This window comes from Aspergillus affinis (genome assembly GCF_023601865.1).
Source record: "Aspergillus affinis strain CMG 70 chromosome Unknown NODE_221_length_28249_cov_87_913318, whole genome shotgun sequence".
Taxonomy (NCBI): Eukaryota; Fungi; Ascomycota; class Eurotiomycetes; order Eurotiales; family Aspergillaceae; genus Aspergillus; species Aspergillus affinis.
Window position 1 is genome coordinate 107 of NW_026516002.1, and position 20,952 is coordinate 21,058.

The 20,952-nt window shown below is 49.6% G+C and overlaps 8 protein-coding genes across 8 annotated transcripts; 4 read left to right on the forward strand and 4 right to left on the reverse strand.

The window, feature by feature from the left end:
• Nucleotides 1–858: 858 nt before the first annotated feature.
• KD926_004643 (ankyrin repeat domain-containing protein) lies at nucleotides 859–1,829 on the reverse strand (the record flags this gene model as incomplete). Its single annotated transcript, XM_053095244.1, has 3 exons — nucleotides 859–1,330; nucleotides 1,438–1,546; nucleotides 1,622–1,829. The coding sequence occupies 3 exons, from the start codon at nucleotides 1,827–1,829 to the stop codon at nucleotides 859–861; spliced, it is 789 nt and encodes a 262-aa protein (XP_052950059.1).
• A 562-nt stretch (nucleotides 1,830–2,391) lies between these two features.
• On the reverse strand, nucleotides 2,392–3,138 carry KD926_004644 (uncharacterized protein; the record flags this gene model as incomplete). Its single annotated transcript, XM_053095245.1, has 1 exon — nucleotides 2,392–3,138. The coding sequence occupies one exon, from the start codon at nucleotides 3,136–3,138 to the stop codon at nucleotides 2,392–2,394; it is 747 nt and encodes a 248-aa protein (XP_052950060.1).
• Nucleotides 3,139–3,182: 44 nt separating this feature from the next.
• KD926_004645 (uncharacterized protein) lies at nucleotides 3,183–4,301 on the forward strand (the record flags this gene model as incomplete). The annotated part of the gene is made up of 1 exon (XM_053095246.1): nucleotides 3,183–4,301. The coding sequence occupies one exon, from the start codon at nucleotides 3,183–3,185 to the stop codon at nucleotides 4,299–4,301; it is 1,119 nt and encodes a 372-aa protein (XP_052950061.1).
• A 162-nt stretch (nucleotides 4,302–4,463) lies between these two features.
• KD926_004646 (uncharacterized protein) lies at nucleotides 4,464–4,877 on the forward strand (the record flags this gene model as incomplete). Its single annotated transcript, XM_053095247.1, has 1 exon — nucleotides 4,464–4,877. One exon carries the CDS (start codon nucleotides 4,464–4,466, stop codon nucleotides 4,875–4,877), a length of 414 nt encoding a protein of 137 aa, XP_052950062.1.
• A 3,018-nt stretch (nucleotides 4,878–7,895) lies between these two features.
• KD926_004647 (Zn(II)2Cys6 transcription factor domain-containing protein) lies at nucleotides 7,896–9,173 on the forward strand (the record flags this gene model as incomplete). The annotated part of the gene is made up of 4 exons (XM_053095248.1): nucleotides 7,896–8,027; nucleotides 8,087–8,300; nucleotides 8,363–8,614; nucleotides 8,812–9,173. The coding sequence occupies 4 exons, from the start codon at nucleotides 7,896–7,898 to the stop codon at nucleotides 9,171–9,173; spliced, it is 960 nt and encodes a 319-aa protein (XP_052950063.1).
• A 628-nt stretch (nucleotides 9,174–9,801) lies between these two features.
• On the reverse strand, nucleotides 9,802–12,158 carry KD926_004648 (anaphase promoting complex subunit CDC16; the record flags this gene model as incomplete). Its single annotated transcript, XM_053095249.1, has 2 exons — nucleotides 9,802–11,993; nucleotides 12,062–12,158. The coding sequence occupies 2 exons, from the start codon at nucleotides 12,156–12,158 to the stop codon at nucleotides 9,802–9,804; spliced, it is 2,289 nt and encodes a 762-aa protein (XP_052950064.1).
• A 416-nt stretch (nucleotides 12,159–12,574) lies between these two features.
• KD926_004649 (NAD(P)-binding protein) lies at nucleotides 12,575–13,399 on the reverse strand (the record flags this gene model as incomplete). Its single annotated transcript, XM_053095251.1, has 1 exon — nucleotides 12,575–13,399. One exon carries the CDS (start codon nucleotides 13,397–13,399, stop codon nucleotides 12,575–12,577), a length of 825 nt encoding a protein of 274 aa, XP_052950065.1.
• Nucleotides 13,400–17,451: 4,052 nt separating this feature from the next.
• KD926_004650 (uncharacterized protein) lies at nucleotides 17,452–20,692 on the forward strand (the record flags this gene model as incomplete). The annotated part of the gene is made up of 6 exons (XM_053095252.1): nucleotides 17,452–17,560; nucleotides 17,616–18,113; nucleotides 18,175–18,452; nucleotides 18,793–19,378; nucleotides 19,486–19,866; nucleotides 20,079–20,692. 6 exons carry the CDS (start codon nucleotides 17,452–17,454, stop codon nucleotides 20,690–20,692), a joined length of 2,466 nt encoding a protein of 821 aa, XP_052950066.1.
• Between the last annotated feature and the right edge of the window lie 260 nt (nucleotides 20,693–20,952).

Below are 20,952 nucleotides of genomic sequence, written 5' to 3' on the forward strand. Positions count from 1 at the left end.
CTTTCTCAGTCTGGTTGGAAGTTATCCCTAGATCCTACACGCCGGCCCTTGGCAGTCGTAATACCGGAGCTGCAGCGCCGTACAAGAATGCGTACCTCAAGCAAGGGATGTTATCCCTCGTTTAACGGAAGGATATGTTCCGACAGTTTGACAACATCCTCATTTGCGTCAACGATGCACGGTTTTCCAACCGATTCTTTTGCTGCACGTACATCTCCATTTGAATTGGCTAGCGCATCATAAAAGGGTGCCCCATTGTTGTTTTTTGGATGGACGTTGAAATAGCGATTCTCACCGGCAGTTGTTCTCTATACCTAAGGGAAACCATTTTGTGGGCTAAATACCCTTGGATAAAGACAGATGCATCAAACTAGTAAACAAACGTGTCATTCTGACGGGTCCTGGGCTCAGGAGTGCAGTCTGAGGTAACTCTTGCAAGGGCCGCAAGATGCCCAGCTGTATGGCCGGGAGCGATGAGGAGAGATAATAGTTTAATATACGAATATAGCTATATTACAGTGTAATACAGCTAAAGAGAAGTTACATAAAGATAGACATAGTTATATGGTATTGTTTAGGGTTTCTCCAAAACAGAGCTTGCAAGAATCATATAATTTTCTCGTATTAATAAAACTAGTATTCTTTTCCTCCATCTTCTTCCTGCCGGACATTTTTCTGCCTTTTATAACTACCTGAAAGGTACCGCCGAGCTGGAGATCTAAATCTTCCAAATTGCACACATTGCCTGTCTGTCCTCATAGGATGATAAGTCTCATATGGGTCCGAGCTAACTAACCCCTATAGACGGAAATGATAATTCAATGGCTGGTAGTACTGTTGCTCAGATGTAGAGGGAGGCTAGTGGTCCAGCAGCTTCACACAGGACTCATGTCCTCCAGCTTTCGCGAGCTCTAATGCCGATCTGCCTTGTGTGTCTCTGATACTCGGATCCGCCCCTTTTTCCAGCAAGAATTTTACTACCGCAGCCTGTCCCCGCCAGGCTGCTTTGCACAGCGCATTCTTCTCATCTCGTTCCGACGGGTCCTCCACAATGTAGGGGTTGGTCGGGATCTCATCAATAGCCGCGCCTCGTTCCAGCAGGTACGTTACCATCGGAACATTTCCCTGGTAAGCTGCCTTCCCCAGTGCGGAACGCCCCTTCAATACTGCCCCGGCATTCAAGAGCGCATCAACTACTGGGATCGAACCAGCAAAAGCCGCCATTTCAATCGCGTTATTGAATGCACCTGCCCAGTTATCTGAGTTGGGATCGGCACCGCGAGACAGCAGGAATTGGACTATCTCGAGATCGCCTGAATGCGCTGCTACACTAGTAAATAAAGCCTGTTAGAGGAACCCCTTCCGAGTGTAAAGTAAAGAAAAGAAAAGGAACAGAATAAAGTAAAAAATAAGAGATTAAACCCTAGCCTAGCTTACATAAGAGCGTCGCCACGGTGCCCGAGATTCGAGTTAATGTCCCAGTTATGAGCAAAAAGGCAATCCACGATGGCTGTATGCTTTAGCACTACAGCGTCTATAATTGTATCTAGATTTAGGTTTAGAGAAGTTAAGTACGCTTTTTTAATTAAGAAAGACGTGCAGGTGCCGAAAATGTACTTACCCAGCATCACTGGACAGCCACTATCCAGGAGGATACCCAGCGTTGCAGGGTTATTACTGCGCACCGCTGTGCAGCACGCGGCATTTATGGCCGGGGTAGGGAAATGGCTAGTTTGGAACTCGGGGTTCTGCGCTATCTCGAGGTCCAAGAGATGACGAAGCTTGTCCAGCTGGTCGGTTTGGGCAACGTTAACGAGGTCCTCTTTCATCGTGATAGATTGGTCCGATTTTATGCCAGGTTAGCATTTACAAAGAGGGGAGGGAAGAGTTGATGTTCCTAAGAGTATTTATCCCTTAGGGTGGGGTTATACCGGGTAGGTGAGGGCCGCTTGTCACTATATGTTACAAGCTCTATCCTTGTAGTAAAACCAGTGATATTTTAGATATAATTCTGTCAGCGGGAATGAGGTAATTTTACCGCTAGAATTCAACACTTTACCTTTTCTGCCTAGATCAACTCTATGGCTTCAAAACCGCCATGTGTACTTATTAAGATCGTATAAACAGGCGTCATGTAGGATTATCGATTCCGATAATCAGACCTTCGCGATAGTTCAATGCTCCAGATAAGTTTACTAGGTAATACGAACATTTTACAAACCAATAAATTCCTTGTCTAGATGCTAGTAGCTAGTACTAAATAATATAATACATTTCTAGGCTGTTACAGAAACACTCTATTCCGCAGCCATTTTAGCATGCGGGGATACCAGCCGTAGCCGTTCACCTTAGACCCCGATCCAAGACAGGAAGAACCCATCGCTTTAGTTTCTAGTGGCCCTTGATCACCTCTTTATTATCATTATCTGGGTTAATCCGAGTCACTTTGGTAACGGCCGAGCTGAGGTTTGGCCACTCGTATTTATCCCACACAGTACCCTTATGCCAGACAGTGCCCTTAGTGTTGCTAGGTAGTATAACCACTACCTCGCCAGCGCACAACTCCGCCATTGCCTGCGAGGCGCGTTTGTCTAGGACTTTGATATCTTCGTCGTCCTTCCATTGATCGGTCCATTCGGGGATTTTCCAATTCATGTTGAGAAGTCGGTACTGGCGATTTTCCGGCTTATTGCGCCACTGCGTCGCTTTACTTGAGTAGGAGTAACCCTGAGGTCCGGAGTAGAAGAGGCAGGAGTCCTTCACTGTCTTATTTTTGAGCTCTTCCTTAATTCTAGCGATGCTAGGTACGCCGTCATTGCAGCTAAGACCATCGGCATCGTCTCTAGCATAGAGATTATTCTCTTTACCGGCGTAGTCATCCTCCGTTGCATCATCGTCCAGGCTTCTAGGAATATGCTGTCCCTTGTCTCCCTTACCACCTTTGCCTCCCTTACTACCCTTGCCCTTTGGCTTGCAGTGGCCAATTGGTTTTTTGGGGCCCAGAGCAGAGTTTGGAGGGGGAGGACCCTCAGGCTTGCCGGGGGGGTTAGGTTTGGAATGAGGCTTGGAAGGAGGCTTGGAATGAGGCTTCTTTTTGTCATGACCAGAGACCACCGGACTACGTTGTGCACGATGCAGGGAATAATTTTACATCTACAGAGTTCAAATAGCTTGCATCGTCAATGTCGATCGAGGTTAAGAAGATTCCCGTGGAAGCCCACAACAGCGTAGGGAAAGTGGAACGGTATCATGTACCACTACGCCGCGCCTACGAGATTCTCAGAGAAGAGCTCAAGGATGAGAAAATCGACAGAGAGATGATCCTACAGATGGCTGTTAAAGCTATTAATGACTCAGCCGGACCAAATGGAATTGTCCCGACGTTGCTTGTCTTCGGAGCATACCCGAGAATGACCGAGATAGATCTACCATTACCTTCGGTAGTCAAGAGAGCTGAAACTATCCGTACTGCAACTAGAGAGGTCCGTCGCCTACATGCGGAACACCAGGTGAAGGACGCTCTCGCCATGCGCAACAGCCCTAGTACCATTACTACATTGAACCTACCGTTACAGTCAGATGTCCGAGTCTGGCGCGAGAAAGGTGGATGGAAGGGCTCATACAAGCTTTTAGCAGTAGATGGAGAGACTTGCACTGTAGATATGTTATATGGACCTACGAAATTCCGATCAACTGTTGTCAATCCCTACTATAGGGAGGAGTTTCTGGAGGAAGAGAGAGACCAACATCGTGTTAGACCAGAGAACAACCCAGTGGATGAAATTGTTGATTCGAAATATACTGATCTAGCCGAAATCCAACGACGAGGTCGAGGACGATCACCAGGATCAAAGAACAAACCGAAGCCGCAGGTAACCATACGGCGGAATAATCGACGAAAGGCTGCTAATTATCAAGATATTGAAGATCAATTCATTAACGCTATCCAGGAAGGACAAGACATTTCAATGGCACTTATAACAAGCAAAGAACGAGCCGACATGGAACTATCTATCAAGTTGAGAAATGAAGGTATCATTACGACCCCTGGATCGCCATTCGAGCAGTCCCAGAGCAAGGAAATTGAAGGACTGATAGCCAGAGAAGTGTTCAACTTCGTGCAATATGACCCAATCAAACATGCTGGCGTACGCATCTTTATTTTACGTCTAGTTAATGAGATTAAGGGCAAGGCCACGGGTACACCTTTCGAGAAATCACGACTCGTTATTCAGACCTACAATGACGAAGGAAAGGAGATAATTCTCACCCAATCTCCGACGATTCAGCGAGCCAGCTAACGTGTTATCGTTGCACTGGCCCCGTCACTGAGCGAAAAGAACATCAATCTGTCAATCCGAGATATCACACAGGCATACATTCAGTCAACAACCTCATTGAACCGACTAATTCTGGCGCACCTACCCAAGGAGGTCAAGGGCAAATTCCCAGTAGGCACAATCATGGTAGTGCAGAAACCACTATACGGGATCCCTGAAGCCGGAACCTATTGGTGGGCAACGTACCACAAGTACCACCGGGAGAAGCTCGAGATGGTTATATCGACCTACGACCCATACTTATTGATCTCGACAGCAAAGGAAGCTTTCGGTATTGTTAGAATGCAAACTGATGACACTCTGATTTTGGGATTAAACGAGTTTGCTATGCTCGAAGAGAAGGAATTGGCAGAAATAAAGTTTAGCGCAAAACCTAGGGATACTCTATCTCCAGAGAACGCGCTAATATTTAATGGCTGTATTCTAACTCAAAAGGAAGGAGACGTTACCATTGAATTACGCCAGAAGGAGCAAGGCAAGAAGCTCAAGCTTATTGACTACAGATCCAGGGACTTCAAACACGTTTACATGGAATAACGTGCTCGCGGAGCTTATATTGCAACGATCTGCCAGCCGGAGGCAGCATTCGACTTATCTGTTGCCGCCCAACACCAGGATCCTACAGAAGCCGATGTTAACGCGTTAAACAAACGTATTATGTGGCAAATGGAAAATCTGGACAGAGGGGTTAAATATATTGCAATGGAATTGTCAACTGCAAAGCTCTTTGTGTTCGTCGATGGATCATTTGCGAACAACAAAGATTTCAGTTCCTAGATCGGATATGAGATCATTCTCGCAAACGAATCCACGCACAATGATGAATTCGAGATCATCGGAAATGTGACGGTCTACAAAGGAGCTTAGTAAAAGACAAGTTTGTTTATGACTCATAGTCAAAGAATTTTCCCATGGAGAGGAAAGGCTATCTAGGAGGAAGGATCTAGAGCTTCTATATACTGCCCGAGGCTTGGCCTCAGGCAGGAATGCCTGCAGAGCATCCAGGAACCTTCCTGGATGCCTACCGGAGGGTCCCTCGATCCTATACTAACTAACCAGAACGTTTCCCCGGAACGTTCCTCCGCACTGGGAAGTTCCCTGATTTCAGGAGGTCACACAGATAAGGGAATGGCTAGGAAACGAATCCAGGTATGAATGCCTTCATTGGTCTCGCCGAGGCTCAAAGTTCGCCCTGGTGAAGCGGTACATGCAAGGTCTAGAAAACCTATATAGCGATAGTAGATACCTGAATATTGCCATTAGATGTAATACGTTAGTGCATTAATTCAGGCAAGCCACCAACTAATTGGGGTTATGACGACACAAGGAGTTACAGATTTCTGTTAAAGTAACCTCTTTGATTCAGAATACAGCTCCTAACTTAGAGCTACTAATACACTGGGTATTCTCCCGCACCGTCTATAAATTCTGTAAGAATAAACGAAACTAACTGTCACGGACTGTGACCTGCCTCCGAAGACGTTCCTTCGCGATACCCTATGACCTAACTACCCGATCGGGACTAGCTTCACAACGTAGCTTAGTTTCTTCGTTGAATGCATATCCTACATTTTCGCGATTTCTTATCGCCAGCGTAGCTGTTCGTCACACTAACAAAATAAAGTTTTACCGCGTCTACTCTGATTACACTTACCTTGTGCAATAAATATCAAAGGCTTTTTCAAAATAAAGGCCCGGAACTGGTACCAGAAACGACAGCTAAGTAAAATATATCAAACTGCAAATTATTTTCTAACATACTCCAAAAGACTTCTCTTTCGACAAACCATTGAGAAAAAATTTAAAGTAACTAGAGACTTTTCATTTGAGAGGGACTGACCGAGACAACTAGATTAAGGCGCCCTTTGTGAGTTTATATAGCCTCGATACATTATCTTTCTATTTCAGGGATTTATTTTACAAATCAGTCAGTAGGTTCTATTCAGAGAGTTTAAGATTATAGAGACTAGCAAGGATCCTAAGAGCCAGTTTGGGTTTTCTAAGATCTACGATTTCTCTATACTATCATGCGTAAGCTATAATATCATTTAGTAATTTTTATGCGAACTTTTCGTATAACGTTTACTGACACATGTATTACGTATCAGCTTTTATGCTAGCAATATCTACAGATTGCTTAGACGAGAAAAATCAGAGCTTTATGTAAGGGATTTAACCCGATTAGAGAGAATCTGTTATGACTTTCTACTGTAGTTAGCAAACCTTCTAGGCTAGGATAGCTATAAATAATTAATACTACGTCCTTATTTTCGAATATTATTCTTTTAATTAGTACTATAGATTTTCAGTATTATGTATTTTGATAGGGAAACATTGGCATGCCATTCTACCACGTAGGTATTTAGGATCAAAATTCAGAAAATATCTATAATAGACTAGCGTTAATTGGTATTCCGAGAATTCCTTGACTTTTGGGATATGTCACGGACTGTGACCTGCCTCCGAGGACCTTCCTCGCGATACCCTATAACCTAACTCCCCGATACGGACTAGCGTCAGAGCTGTCACACATAACGCAACTACCTCCTGAATAGCTTCATAACTTAGCTTAGTTTCCTCGTCAAATGCATACCCTACATTCTCACGATTCCCTATCGTCAGTGTAGCCGTTCGTCACAGGATATCCAGGGCCACTCTTATAAACATCTGGGCTTGTGCTGTCTTTCGATGGAAAAAACCCAGAACAATATTGGCTATATTGGTATAGTGCAATAATACAGCATTTTCTCCTGGGAAAAAGGTCGTGGGTATCAGAAGAAAAAATAGCTTCCCTAATTGGTCATTTTCATGATGGCAGTGCTGGATTTATTGAAGAGTGTAATGGACAAAAGTGAACTCAGAATAAAAAAACGAGCAAAGGGGAGACCGCTAGTTGAAGTACAGTTTATTAAGATTATTTACTTAGGGCACTCAGTCTTCCACTTATTCCGTGTTCAGTGATCCCCTTAGGCTGCTCAGGGCGTACTCAGGTCTACTCAGTGAGCAAAAAACGGCGAGGGGTGAGCACTAAAACGGAAAGGGAAGGCAGTCGACCTGGCTAGAAAATCCAGTACGTATGTATATAATTCTGACAAACAGGACTGGTAACCAGGATCTCTGGCCTCATTCAATGAATATTTTTCAAGTAATCAAGAAATAATTATATAACTACCTGTGTTTGCCCTAGAACTGTACCCTCTGACAGGATCGAGGGAAATCGTAATAACCTACTCATCTTCATTCGGTACAGGCGCCACCGCGGGTCTCATGGAACCCAACGGTCGTGGCTGCAAATGTTTGATGTATTGATTCCCAAGAAAAGTTTGTTGCGGAGTGGACCCCTTGTATCTAGGCTGCTATCCCATCGGTACCCTCAGGAACCCGAGAACCAGGGGAGTGGCTCGACCTTCCGGGAAGGGTTTAGGCAGACGGGCAGATCCAACGGTCGAGAACAAACCTCACTCTTGGCGTCTTCCATAAATCATTTCCGCCACCATTTCCTGCCCTTTACCTGATTGCATTAGGATCGTCTGACCCGCGGGAGCCGAAAAGAGCATGTCGAACCCTCCCGCCACTCGCTCCTACATGGGCTGTTGGACCTGTCGGCGTCGACGACGAAAATGTGACGGACAGCGTCCGGTTTGTCAGAACTGCGAGGTCCGCAATCTCCACTGCGAGGGATACGATGTTCGGCTTCGCTGGGGTACGGGTATTGCATCGAGAGGGGTGCAAAACTTCCGGTCAAGGAAGCCCTTGCTCAGCCATACACGCCCAGGCGTCGTCGAGTTGGACAAACCTCACTTGATTCATCACGACCAGCCTCGGTTGCTCTAGGACAGTCGGCCACAGAAACGATTGTCATTGATGGTGCATGTCCGGAGGTAGAGAAGACGCAGAGAAGCCCGTCGACGAACAGACCCCGGACTGAGACAGCTCAGGCTCGTGACCTTTTCCGTCAATGTAAGTGACCCCTGTCGGGTTGATTAGTCCCAAGGATGCTGAGAATGAGACTGGGTGTACAGTTATAGAAACTGGATGCCAGGAACTATTCTCCACCAAAGTCCTCACCGGTGCATTTTCTAGTGCGATAGTTGATCTGTGTCAGGATTCTCAGGCCTGTTACACCGTTTGCATCGCATTGCAAGCCTCACTCACAGACGGCCTGCAGAGGCATTTTCTGGAATACTTCGATCTTGCCCTGCAACACTTTCGGTCCGAATTCGGTCAGACAGATAGTCTTACCTATGGCACGCTGACAGCTGGGATTTTGATCTGTACGTCTAGCGTAAGTGTGGCCTCCCTTCTCTGGTATTAGACAAACGCCCGCATGGCTAACCCAATGCGCCACCACCTCTCTGCTCTGTGGTCCCATCCGTACAGATCTTCCACGGCATGCAATGGAAACTCTACGTAGAGGGACTATACCGATTCATGAACAGTCCAGGCGGAGGCCCACTCTTACAAAACTGAGGGCCCATGATCGACGAGCTGGTCGAAGCGTTGGGTATTCTCGACTTATCCAGTTTCATCATCGCACGACGCTCCCCGCCCATGCACATCTGGTACCGACATTGCCGAAACGGAGCTCGATCGACACCCAAGAACCGACCGGTTCCGCGGTCCCTTGTCGATCTGTTCTCCGGCGTGAGACTCGATGCATCCGAGGATGATTTCCTGCATTGGCCAGGCGCCGTGGGTTCATTCGCCCAGATGCATCTGTGGGAGACATATCGGTACATGGGCGTGTTATGTATCCGCAGGCTACGACAGCAACAGGGGGCTTCGTCGCCCGAGAATCGCTCTTCGGCAGAAATGTCCGAGTCCGTCCACTGAGATCATCGTGGGCCGAGTACTCAGTGCAGGATGAACCGTATTCGCAGACAAATCTATTGCTAGAGAGTCTGCACGTGCTTTGGAGTACGTGGAGGCTGGATCCCCGATGCTCGGTGGAGCTGATAGTAGCCAAACGAGGCCTGGAGCCGGGTCTGATTTAGGGCTGGGAACGGACGAGCTGTGCTCAGTTGTCATGCATTGCATATCCCGATAATGCTGTCGTTTTTGGTTCATGTCTAATGAACTTGAAGATCTCCTTCATCTACGCCGCTTTATATTTGGGTCACATGAATATCGACGCAAGGATTAACAGGTCTATAATCAACAGGTCAATGACTGATCCAACTACCAAAATGCTTCACTCAGAATCTGATTAAAGGATATTCATATAAGTATTAAGCACACTCCCTTGTACAAACCTGAGTATTCCTTACGAAAGTTCTACCATATGATGAAATGACTGTCAGTAATGGGACGAAAAATATATCCTCAGTAAAAATGCTACGTATCATGCTCAAGCTAATCAAGATAATCGACGCCAGCCATGTTTTTTCAAGAAGAATGAACCAACGAGGGTATAAGTCATCCAAACGCCCTGCAGTGAACCCAAATCAACCCAACCACCGCATCAATGTCTCGCGTTACTTCGCACCGTCCGTGATCCCCGACGTCGTCTCCCGGCGGTCGCCGGGGTATCGTCCGGATCCAGTTCCGGAGTCCGGCCGGGTCGTGGAATGTGTCCCATCGCCTGGCGGAAGAGCCTATCTGCCTCGTCGTCCAGCTCCATTTCGACCTTCTCAAGCGTCGCCGATTCGCCGGGCATAGTCTGCGAGTCCACTTGAGGGACGTCGTCGGTCCATTCCTCGGCGTAGGAATCCTCCGTGGGCACTCGCCGTCGCGAGGTCTTGCCCTTTCCCTTATCTCGCGAGGCACGGGCGGAGCTCCGGCTGGATCCTGACCGGCCGCTCTCCGGCGTGGAGTCGGACCTGTGACCTTCCAACGCCCAGATCTCTAGAGCGCGAGATAGAAGCGTGCCGGCAATCCCGGCGCCACCGGCAGCGTCTCCGCCACCGCTTGCACCCAATACGCGCACGGCTTCGTGAAGGGCTGTCACGGCTTCCATCGTCCGACCGAGCTCCAACAACACAAGTCCGCGCGCGGTGTGAAGGGACCCAACGAGACCGCGATCTTCATATCCCCCGACTCCCGATGCCGAAACGCCCGACGCATGGCCACCGCTTCCCCCCAAGAACGGACTGTAGCCAATGCTCGCGCCGGCGGCTCCAATGCGGAGACATTCGTCGAACTCGTTCAGTGATTCCGTAAAACGACCGATCCGGCGTAGCGCATGGCCCAGGTTGGCCCGCGTAGCCACCCAGGCTCCCGGTTCGCAGTGAAGCGACGTTGCCAAGGCAAGGGACTGCCGGAAAAGCTCAATGGCACTTTCGAGTTGGTTCTGGTGGTAGAGAACAACGCCCAGTTCGTTGATGACCAGAGGGTCGCCGCCCAATGAGTGCCCTTCGGTGGATGACGGGAGCGCGGTGATCGAGGTGACGGAGCCGGACGGAGCCCCTGTCGACATGGCGTAGGCGGCACATAGATATTCGTGGGCCAAAGACATGTTGTTCAACGCTAAATGCTGCATGCCAAGGAAGAGCTGCGGGAGGTGACTGCCCTGGAAGAGTCTAGCCGCCGTGCTGTAAGCAGCGATGGCCTGGTCATGCTCCCCCTCAGCGGCAAAGGTGTGGGCAAACCCGATCCATGCCGGTGCCGAGTGTGGATCCAACAACGATGCTTTCGAGAAAAACCGTCGTGCTTCGGCCACTTTGGAGACGGACAAATAGTAGACGCCGATGGCGAGGTAGGTATAGGACTCCTCCGGGGCGTGGTCGGCCAGCGTATGCGACAAGAGGAAAAGCGAGTTCGTAGCACCGGTTTCGTAGAGACACGCCAAATGCAAAGGATATACCGCCGGTGCGTGTCCCAAGTGATTCTGCGCGGACAATTGAGGAGCGGTAGCCGTGGTCAGAGCTGTGGAGGATTCCGAGTTGGACAAGATCGACGAAGTAAGCTCCAGAGCCTCTGCAAAGCGGCATTGGGTGTAGAGGGCCTCGGCGCGGGAAAGAAGAATATCAGGATTGTCGGCAAGCTTGTAATGTGTCGACAGAGTTTCCGTCGCGTCGGACAGAATCGAGGGGGACGAATATTTCGACAACCGAGTCGTGTACAGCATCTTAGTGAAATGAGCCGCCTCCTGCGCAGTGTATGCGTCCGGACAGCCCACGGAGTCGAAGTCCAGCGATTCCAAGAATTCCAGCTCCTCCGCCGGGGACATCAGCGAGTTTTTCATCAGCTGATCGAAGGCCTCGAAGCATTGCACGTCGATGCGTACGGCATCTTTGTAGCAGTCGCGTGCGCGGTCAAACGCATTTTGCTTCGCGAAGCATAGCCCACGCAGGTAACACATGGCCGCCTCAAATCGAACATTATTGTATTCATCTCGTTCGCGGTCGTCGCCCGGATCAAGGCGCGATGTCGCCCCATTCTTCCCATTTCGCAGGTTGACCCGATTTGGCCCGTTAAGGTGTTGTATTTTCCGGCGGCTGTTTTTACTGCGGAAGAGGTGAGTCGGATTATGATCGCCGAGCACCGAAAGCGCCTGTTCGAAGTGATTCTGTTTGATGTAGCAATGGGCCGCCAGGTATCGGCAGGCGGCACTGCGCGAGATCAGGTCTTTCCGGGTCAGGAGGGCCAAGGCACGGGTATAATTAGTATTTGAAAAATGGACCTGGGCGAGCCAGAAAGCGTCCGAGTCGCTGTCTTTCCAGTTTACATCGTCAGAATCGGCATGGGAGGGAAACGAGTCGGGGGGGGGAACGCAGTCTCACTGGTCAAGGCGAAGACTTTGTCGCCAATGTAGACGGCCGAGTCGAACTGGCCGCGGTTCAATGCGTCCTGCCGCCAGTTGCGCAGAAAACCGTCCATGTTTGCTCAAATGCGTGTGGGAGTCAAGAGGAACGAAGGGATTGGATTCAGTGGATATTGGCAGCCACGGGTTGGCAGAGGCATGGGGGAGGGGCGACGGAGGTGGATGCGGGATAAATAAACGAGCGACTCCCCTCCGACGGCATGAGCAGGAGAGTTGGATTAGAAACCGAAATCTCAGGAGATGCAGTCAAGACTCAGAAGAGGCTCTGCGGGGGACGACGTCCGAGGGGCAAAGAGGGGAAGAGGCGAAGGTGAAGGAGACTTGACTTTCTTCCGCTGGCAAAATGACAATTCCCGGCGCGGCGCGTCGCTGCGGTCCGTGCGCGTCTCCGCCTCCGCTTGTTTACTTTTCTCTACTCCGAAGTATAGTTACTCGGCAATGCAATAATAATCACTTCATTTATATCATCAGTCTAAGTCGATTCAAGACTCAAATCCCTCCACTTCTCGTCTGATGCTGCTGGAGCCTCCGCCGCTTGGCCAGCGTATTCCACGGCATCAGGACCCACCAAAAGACGCAAAGGGGGTTCCTCCAGCGCGGCGATCTTCATAATGATGTCTGCAATCCGACCGGGCAACGACAGCTCGCTGCCCGTTGACTTGCGTAGATATTCCGCAAACGTGCCCACGGTCGTCTGGTATGGCTCACTGACCTTGGGGATCGTCATGGACGATCCCGCCCAGTCAGTCCTGATGCCACCCGGTTCAAGAACGGTGACTTTGACTCCGAACGGTGCGAGCTCCTGAGCCAGGACGGTCGAAAAACCGCCCACGGCCCATTTGGCAGACTGGTAGGCCGAGAGCCCGGGAGCTCCGATGCGTCCGCCTAGGGAGGAGACCTGGAAGATATGTCCCGACCCCTGCAGGCGGAGGATCGGCAGTATCGCCTTGGAGACGTAGACGACCCCGAAGAAGTTGGCGTCGACCTGCGCGCGGGAATCCTGGACATCCATGTCCTCGACTGCGGCTGTGTTGGCGTATCCGGCATTGTTGACAACGATGTCGATGCGGCCGAACTTCTGGTGTCCGGCATGGACGGCTTGGATGACTTGTTCGTTGTTGGTCACATCCAGGTGCAGTGCCAGAACTCTCTCGTCACCATATTTATCCGTTAGATCGGCGAGCTGTGCAGGCTTGCGAGCAGTGGCGATAATAGCGTCTCCGCATTCGAGTGCCGCCTCGGCTATAGAGCGTCCCAGGCCGCGAGAGCTGCCGGTGATGAACCAGACGCGAGGCATTGTGTGATTAATTGTAGTTGCGAGTAATTAATGGAAAATTCTGGACGTGTAAGTGACAATAGCCTCATAGAACTGCTGGACCAGAGGCCCCTTTTATAGAAGGGAGTCACCATTGAATCGTTATTTCCGTGATGATGTTGATGACAGCCATTAAGCGGTGGAATCCAGTCAGAAAACCACTCAGTAATCTCTTCGATCATTAGTCCAGAATTTGAATGAATTTATTGCCGAGAAAATGCTCACGAGTGTTTGATGCGACCCCTTGCATTTAGTACTTGCTCTACTTAACCCTCGTAGGTCAGTGAAGGCGATTCCGTGACAGCTGGGTCACTGAGGCGGCTCCGAATTTTAGGGTTCATAGAACGTCGTTCTTTTTCGTAGCTGCGATAACAGCCTGTCGATGACATATCTCCAATGGAAACAACGCGATGGGTCTGTTTTCTGTCCCTCGCTGGTGGTGGGTTGAGTAGAAACGCGAGTCAGTAAGATATATCGAACGATTGGCATGCATACCATCACAGATATACAATTAAGGCAAAATATTCAACAAGGAAAGGGTACATACCGGCAAATTGAAAGCCAATTGATTAATACAAGCTTAAAAAGCCCGTATCTACTCTATACTGAACCTACAATTTCGTCCAGGTGGTCTATCTTCCAAAGGACTGGAGATGAAACAGCAAACATCATGACCAGAGATTTCTCAGAGGTCGATCACAGTTAGTCTGAGAGTCAATGTGTAGGGAACTAAATAATGCACCGAATATCCATGCCAACCTGCACCCATCGGTCGAAAGAAACAGACACCAACAGGAAATTAGATTTCAACAAATGGCAAACATTGATCACTGCCGGAGTAGAGAGCGAATCAAAGTAAGGGAGAAAGAGAAATAACCGCATTATATTCATACAGTCCAAATATTTCCAATAAATCCACCCGTCCACATGGTATTTACAGCCCCTTGGTGATGCTGGAGATGAGCGAGAATGGGTACCAGATCGACGCAACCAGCGCAATGGCATTTAGATGGATTGACATGGCGTGGTTACGCGAGAACCTGCGATTTACCTGGTGCAGCTTGTTTGGATCTGGAGGGTTGGTATTGTTTTCATCATTCGCTTGTTCTGCGGGGAGGCAATAGGTTAGGCATCATCTTGAGTAATAGACAAGAGAACAACCCTGATTGGGATGGAGTGAAATGCAGCCGAGGGGCAAAAAAATAGAAAACAAAAACATAATAAGAATGAAAATCCAAACAAAGCCAGCCGGATTTTAAATGTTTAGGCAGCCTACCTTGCAGGGACCTTCTGACAACAGCAGTCTTGGACGTTCGAGGACCATAAACAAACCAATTTAGCAGGCCCGTGAAAAGCACGATCGCTAATGGAATTGAATCCAATGGACGCGCTGCAAAAGAGCCAAGGCTATACGGAGGGCGTGTCACGGCCGTCAATAAGACCAAGCCGACCTGGCAGCGGAAGTAGGCGGGAAACACGCGGTTCTGAAGCACGATGAACTCGCGCATGGGCAGCGCTTGGTAGCAAATATTGGTGTTGACGAAGCTCTAGCGACAGGCCTTGATGAGTTTCCGGTCGGAAAGAAGATCGCAGCAATAGGAGTTTAGCTACCTGGTAGATCTCCGTGCCGAGAAGAGATCCGTAACAGAGAATATGGTAGGGAAGCGGGTTGAGCACTGAGTCGAGGATGACCTGCATGGCGGGCTTGGATTGGGCACCGTAGAGGTGGGAAGGCCAGGATGGTGCTGAAGAATCTTCCCAGATTTAATTTTTCTTTAATAATAAAAAAGAAAATAGATTCCTAGAGAATGCCTTGTAGTTTTAGTTAGAGGTGTTGTTCTCGCGGCGAGGAAGTTAGGGCTATATGCACCAAAGCATTGATCTCCCACCGAATTCGGCTGCCTGACGCCAATGTTCAAAACGAGCAGAATATCTGTCATTCAAGTCATTTCTAATCGGGTGTTCAACGTATGGATCTTAGTGTCTGGCGATATTAATTGCCTTATTTGGCTACCAGAAGGATCGGTTAAATTAGCAGGGTGGGGAGTCGTAAGCGTTAGCAGAGTCCAAAAAACCCCGGGCAGAAAACCACGATTCCGTGAGAAGATCCTTGTAAGAGTACCTCCTAGAGTAGCAGTACCCTGAGAAGGAAGTTGCCGCCTGGTTGAATCAAATCCCGATTCTTCTCTGTTTCTTTCCAACGAGTCTGGCTTCCAACCCAGGGCTCGCTGGTCACGGGGTCCCCGTCCACGGGACATCCTCTTTTGTGCTCTCCCATTTCCTCTTTCCTCTTTCCTCTTTCCCCCGTTCACCTAGCCTCATCCTCGCTAGCTGCAGCCTTTATCCTCCATGAGGTTGTACAAGGGCTGCGCTCGATTCATCAGCGCGACACACCCCCGGTACGCGCCGAATCTATCATCAGCTTCACCCTCTTGGCGGTGGCTGACTGGCCAGTTGCCATCCCAACCTTGAGCCACATCGGATCGCTGAGGGCGGGTCATCCATTAGCTGAAAGCTTTGGCCAGAGCTTTCCCTACTCGTGACGTGTTTGTGCGTGTCAATTCTAACCCTGCGGCCCCCGCGGACAGATTGCCAAACAGGCAGCCAGAAAATAATTCCGCCCTGTCTGCTGCCATTGGAGGGCGCCGTCCTGGCTTCCCACTCCTCCCGCAGCCGGATTGGTCGAGCTTCCTGCTTGCTCAAGGAAATGAGGCCATCAGTGCGCGCTTCACGGTGTCACTTCAGTCATTTTGGAATTAACCTGACAAATTGCCTGCGGATAATGGCAGCATTCATCCATCTAGGTTTATCGCCGCTGCCAATTAGATCGACGACCGTCTTATTTCTGGCATGTTATTGAAGACTATCCTGATCCATCCTGGTCCATGACAGACGGATATTCCCAATGTGGCCCATATTTGGGTGTCCAGAGACGGAAGAGCCGGATAATAAGGGCCGGAGGCGAAGGAATGGTTTTCAGCTAGCTGGTTGCAGGGACTTCCAATGCGAGAGATTCCACCGAACGGAATTTTTGGACACCCGATACCAGACCTCCTATCATAAATTGCTTTTCTGTTATGCACAAAGCTCACATCTCGGATGACCCTTGGGCGGCACGGTCGCGACAAAGCAACGCTCCGAATTTTGATCCCTGCATGCCGGGGAGAAACGAGAATAATGCTGTCTGATCGTCGCTCCGCGGTTGGCCGGGCTTGTTCGAGAGCACTGATCAAACAAACCTAGCCTACGGTCCTTCATTGCAGGGGGTATGATCGACATACATACATGGGTGTTTACTGTCCAGCCGGCAGGAACTTCGCGAATCGCTCAAACAATGATCCGCCGCCAGGCCTGTATTTGATTTTCTTTTGATTTTCTTTTGATTTTTTTATGATCTTCTTCGTCAGCAATCGCCCATCTAAGCCTCAGTAGCCACTCATACGGGTTGACTGTGCAACCTCTACGTGGGGAGACTCGAGGACCGAACTGTACTCCAACATGATACAGCACCGCGTGGCTTTCGGGGGTCACGGAGCACGGAAGCAGTTGTCCTTGGTCGTCGAAACCGTGTCGAAGTACCTCGGCGGAAGGAAATAGTACAACCCGAGCAAGTTCCAGGTCTGTGGGTATTCTAATACCGTTCGTATACCGACTATCCTTTCTCGATCAGGTCTGCCTTGGGATGTGGTAGCATCTGCTGCGCAACCTTGTAAACTCGGTGGCTATTCGGCTGACGAGCGAATGGTAACCGCGGTGCAAGGTTCAGCGCGCATCCTACCTTTGAATCAGATAAGCCACCGTGTGTCGGATCTTTTATAAAAAGCTCTGACAATTGTTGGGTTCGGGCTGCTGAGAGGAAATATTCATTGAGTCCAGCGCCACTCTTCACTACCCCTGACGTACCTATTTGACAAGCGTCTTCCAAGGTAGAAAGGTCATTGGTTTTCATTATCTATCATTCCAAGCAGCAAACATCGCTCCACGGAAGATACTACGAGATTGCCCAAGGAAATCTGTCAACCGCCGTTCCGAGGATGAGAAACCACTCGGTAAAAGAAGAGCGAGCCAACGACTCGACGGGTCAAAAACAAGACCCTGTCGAGAGAAGAAGACTACAGAACCGGCTTTCACAGCGAAACCATCGTAGGTTAATCGAACATCTTTCGGTTCGTGGTCTGAATATTGATGTTTGCTTTAGGCCGCAAAATCCGCGACCGCATCGCCAAACTACAAGAACGTGTTATCGCCAGCGAACTCAGGGCTGCTGCGAGTCTCAACGGCTGGGGATATCCGAACCCAGGTCCATCGTCAGTGGAGCCTGTGGCTCCGTATGAAGTTGATAGTAAGACACTCTCGCCATCTTCAGAAAATGCCGCCCACTTCGATCCATACTATCCCGCTGCCCCGGGTGTCTGTCCTACCTGCAGCAGCTCCATGGGGGCTATACCTGTCATCTGCTCACAACCTTTGACTCCACCGTCTGTGTACGAAACCCCCAAGGAGAGCGAATCGGCCAACTCGTCGCCTCCCTCCATGACGAATAGTTTTTATGAGGCGGGGGTTAACTTTTTCGGGCCGGACATGTCGTCGTCGGCACTCAGCAATTATTCGGTGGCCGAGCTGAACGTTCCGTTCCCTTCGGAATCTTGGGGTCAGACGCAGTATCCATCGTCTGCATTATATTATGTCGCTACGGGTGAGTTGTCTGTATAACATCTGCCTTTCGTCTTGCCGTCGGCGGATCTAATAATGGATAGAATCGTCGCTCCCACAGATCATACAAACACTGGGCTCCGGAGCCTCCAGGACCAAGGCACTCGTTCTGATCCCACAGGCGCAGGCGACAGGGATGGCCATGACCTCGCCGGTGTCTCAGGCCCCGACGTCTAGGGAGTCGGCGACGCCTATCAGTCCTCTAAGCCTGCAAGGCTGCGGGTGCCAGTGCCAAAACCATGACGCGGTGGTTGGATTGCCAAGCTCGGGATTCTGTCCTGTGCATTCGACTCAAAATATGGAAAATTGTGCCCGAGGAATGGTATAAAGTTTGTTGTATATAGAATGCCTGTCTGGTTTGTCAGGTACGGAAGATCCGACTTTGGGGTTGACCTTGATGATGACATGACCAAATAGTTCAACATGTTCATGCGCGGTATAAACCGACGTTCAATCAAATGAGACATTGTAGAAGGAATGGCCTCGATGCGAATTGCGTAGGTTCTTTGAATGTCTGAGGTTGCGATCTGTCAACGTATGCCTGCCCTGCAAGCAGATCTGGAGGAGGACCTCTTCTTCCTTATCAACCATCATCAACAATCATTAGATTGAAATAGTTGAATTATTTACTCTCATCAACCTCGGTAACCCCTACCTCGCAGAACTCATACAACCTTCAATCGAATGGAATATTGCAGAAGGAATACCCCAAATGCGATCTTCATCCGAATCCTCGGGATGTGGACATTTCCTCCCGACCCAACTATAAAGTCTTGCGCAGGGCAACCTTCCAGTCAAGTAAACCTAAGATCTATTTCGCATTCTATAAATATCGTATGCTTACAGCTGATCACATACCCCATACCCCACCAGACTACTTAACACCTCCCACCATGGCATCCCCGGACTACAGCCACCATTTCTCCATCCACAACCTTCCCTACGGCGCCGCTTCCTCACCCACCCATCGCACCCAATGCGCAACGCGCCTCCACAACAATGTCATATTCCTCGGCGATCTTCAACGTCACGGCTTCTTCTCCGCTATTCCGGATCTACCCGCCCGTGTTTTCGACGAAGTGACATTGAACCGATACGCTGCGCTGCCGAAACGCATACATCACCATGTGCGAGAGATCCTACAGTCCGCGCTTGCCTCGAAAGATATCGACGGTCTACCAGAGAGCTGTAGAGAGAATGTCGAGACAGTGAAGATGCATTTACCGGTCGATATTCCGAATTTTACAGGTATGATTTGCCTTTTCTCTATTCCAACTCTGCCTGCCTGCCTACCTGCCGTACCTCGACGCTCAAGTTATGACAAAGAGCATTGTGAGGGCTAACCAACAGACCAGATTTCTCCTGCAGTCTCAACCACGTCCAAAACGCCGGTCGCGCCATCCTCAACAACCCCACTCCCCCTCCCGGCTTCTTCCACTTCCCGATCGGCTATACCGGACGAGCCAACAGCATCGTGGTCTCAGGGACGCAGATCGTGAGACCTAGAGGACATATCCGTGGTCAAACCAAGTCAACCCCTACCTCTTCCAACGGAGAAAGCAAAGGCGAAGGAGAGACCCCGAAACAAGAAGTCATATACGCCCCCTCAAGAGCACTAGACTATGAGCTTGAATTGGGATTCGTGGTGGGTGCCCCGGTAGACGTGCATCAGGGCTTGGAGGCCAAGGATGCAGAGGAGTATCTGTTCGGGGTGGTAGTGGTTAATGATTGGAGTGGTAGGTTCTTTTTCTTGCCTAGGTTTTCTGTTTGAATGTTTAAAAGTCCTTTATTCCTCTTGCTGGTCTTTTGACTTCTCTCGCTTTTGGATGCTTGAGTCCTGCTGGATTAAGCATGATCACCCATACCTTCCCTCCACCCACACGAAACCAAATACCCCTCGTCTCAAACATGCCCCACCACCAAACAACTAACACTGCGATCAAAATAGCACGAGACATCCAATCCCTTGAAATGGTCCCCCTGGGCCCCCTAAACGGAAAATCCTTCAACACCAGCATCTCGCCCTGGATCGTGACGCTCGAAGCCCTAGCTCCGTTTCGCGCCGTCGGTCCTGCTCCTCGCGCGGAATTACCACTCCATCTGCAAGATCCGGGCGCGTTCGGATACGATATTAGTTTGAGAGTGGAGTTGGAGCATTCTGATTCTTCTGCTGTTGAGTTTGCGTCTACGTCTACGTCTACGAACGGGAGTCATGAAAAGGGAAGACTAGCAACGACGCATCTCAGTACCTCTAACGCCAAAGATCTATTCTGGTCTCCCAGGCAGATGCTGGCGCATATGGCTAGTTCTGGGTGTGGAGTGAGGACAGGGGAGTTGCTGGGCACCGGGACAGTGAGCGGGACTCAGGAGGGGGAGTATGGCTGTTTATTGGAGATAACGGGGGGTGGGAAGACGGCTGTTCGGTTGAATTCCTCCGATGGGTCTGGTGGTGGGGAAGAGAGAGTGTTTTTGATGGATGGCGATGTGGTGAGGATGGTTGGATTGGCTGGCGAGGGAGTTGGGTTTGGGGAGTGTATGGGGGAGATTGTGTCTTCTCTTTAGTAGTGTCTTCTGTGGAGGATTTGGATGGGTTTGCTCTAGACTGTAAGGTGGACGAGGAAAAGATGCAGATGTCAAGACCATTAATATTCAAGAATCAAATGATATATATACTATACTCCCAAAAATGTCCGGTACCTGCCATGACCAGACCAGATCCAACCCAACCAACCCAACCATAGAAGTCATTAAAATAGAAAGTAAATCGAAAAATGCCACGCCATTCATCCATCCATCCAGAGCGCCATGCCAATTCTATCCCA